We start from the raw sequence: 1,842 nt of genomic DNA on the forward strand, positions 1-1,842 counted from the left end.
GCCGCCAAAAAACAAGATGGCCGCCAATAGGGGAGATAGAGAGTTCAATATGGCCGCCAAAAAACAAGATGGCCGCCAAAAAACAAGATGGCCGCCAATATGGGGCGATAGTGAGTTCAATATGGCCGCCAAAAAACAATATGGCTGCCAATAGGGGGCGGTAGTGAGTAAAAAACAAGATGGCCACCAAAAAACAATATGGCCGCCAATAGGGGAGATAGAGAGTTCAATATGGCCGCCAAAGAACAATATGGCCGCCAATAGGGGGCAGTAGTGAGTCGAAAACAATATGGCCGCCAAAAACCAATATGGCCGCCAAAAAACAATATGGCCGCCAATAGGGGGCGATAGTGAGTCATTCCAATATGGCCACCAGAAAACAATATGGCCGCCAAAAAGCAATATGGCCGCTAATAGGGGGCAGTAGTGAGTAGAAAACAAGATGGCTGCCAAAAAACAATATGGCCGCCAAAAAACAATATGGCTGCCAATAGGGGGCGATAGAGAGTCAATCCAACATGGCCGCCAATAGGGGGCGGTAGTGAGTCAATCCAACATGGCCGCCACTAGGGGGCGGTAGAGAGTCAATCCAATATGGCCGCCAAAAAACAATATGGCCGCCAACAGGGGGCGATAGTGAGTCAATCCAACATGGCCGCCAATAGGGGGCAATAGTGAGTCATTCCAATATGGCCGCCAGAAAACCAATATGGCCGCCATAAAACAATATGGCCGCCAATAGGGGGCGATAGTGAGTCATACCCAAAGCAGCCACTAGGGGGCGCTAATGAGCCATACCCAAAGCAGCCACTAGGGGGCGCTAATGAGACTCAATAGGGGCGTTATAGGGGCATTATAGGGTCGTTAATAGGGTTTTAATTAGGGTTTCCATTAATTAGGGTTAATTAATGAATTACCGGTGGGGAAGTTGTGTGTCTCGGCCGTGAACAGGATGTGCCGGGTGCTGCGCTGCAGGTGGAACATGCTGGGACGGCCGGGATCCATCGGTAACAGGGACAGAACAGGGGCCCCACGGATGGCGCTATGGGGCACAATGAGGATATGGGGTTATATGGGGTTTATATGGGGTCTATATGGGGTCTATGGGGTCTGTATGGGGTCTGTATGGTTATGGGGTCTATATGGGGTTTATATGGGGTCTATATGGGGTCTGTATGGGGTCTGTATGGGGTCTGTATGGGGTCTATATGGCTATAGGGTCACTATGGGGTATCAATTCCATTGACCCCAATACCCCCATTGACCCCATAGCCCCCAATAGCTCCCATAGACCCCATAGACCCCATAGGCCCCATAGACCCTATAGGCCTTATAGACCCCATAGGCCTCACAGGCCTCACAGGCCTCGTAGGCCCCGTTGCCATGGCGACAGCCCCCATAGGCCTCAGCTCCCATAGGCCTCACAGGCCCCATAGACCCCATAGACCCCATAGCCCCCATAGACCCCCATACCCCCATAGACCCCATAGCCCCCATAGATAGATCCCATAGACCCCATAGACCCCATAGATAGACCCCATAGGCCTCATAGGCCTCACAGGCCTCATAGGCCCCGTTGCCAAGGCAACAGCCCCCATAGGCCTGAGCTCCCATAGGCCTCACAGGCCTCACAGGCCCCATAGACCCCATAGACCCCATTGCCCCCATAGACCCCATTGCCCCATAGACCCCATAGCCCCCATAGCCCCCATAGACCCCATAGATAGACCCCATAGGCCTCACAGGCCTCACAGGCCTCATAGGCCCCGTTGCCATGGCGACAGCCCCCATAGGCCTCAGCTCCCATAGGCCTCACAGGCCCCATAGGCCCCATAGACCCCA

General features: G+C 53.5%; 1 protein-coding gene across 1 annotated transcript in view; it reads right to left on the reverse strand.

Moving 5' to 3' along the window:
- Nucleotides 1-856: 856 nt before the first annotated feature.
- LOC107307604 (phosphoribosylformylglycinamidine synthase-like) overlaps nt 857-1,842 on the reverse strand; it is a 7,896-nt gene continuing 6,910 nt past the window's right edge. Inside the window, exon 4 of the mRNA XM_015851129.2 lies at nt 857-1,042. Coding sequence (XP_015706615.1) covers nt 892-1,042 — 151 coding nt within the window. The 3' untranslated portion in view covers nt 857-891. The remainder of the gene's footprint in view (nt 1,043-1,842) is intronic.

This window comes from Coturnix japonica, unplaced genomic scaffold (genome assembly GCF_001577835.2).
Source record: "Coturnix japonica isolate 7356 unplaced genomic scaffold, Coturnix japonica 2.1 chrUnrandom697, whole genome shotgun sequence".
In the NCBI taxonomy this organism is placed as follows: Eukaryota; Metazoa; Chordata; class Aves; order Galliformes; family Phasianidae; genus Coturnix; species Coturnix japonica.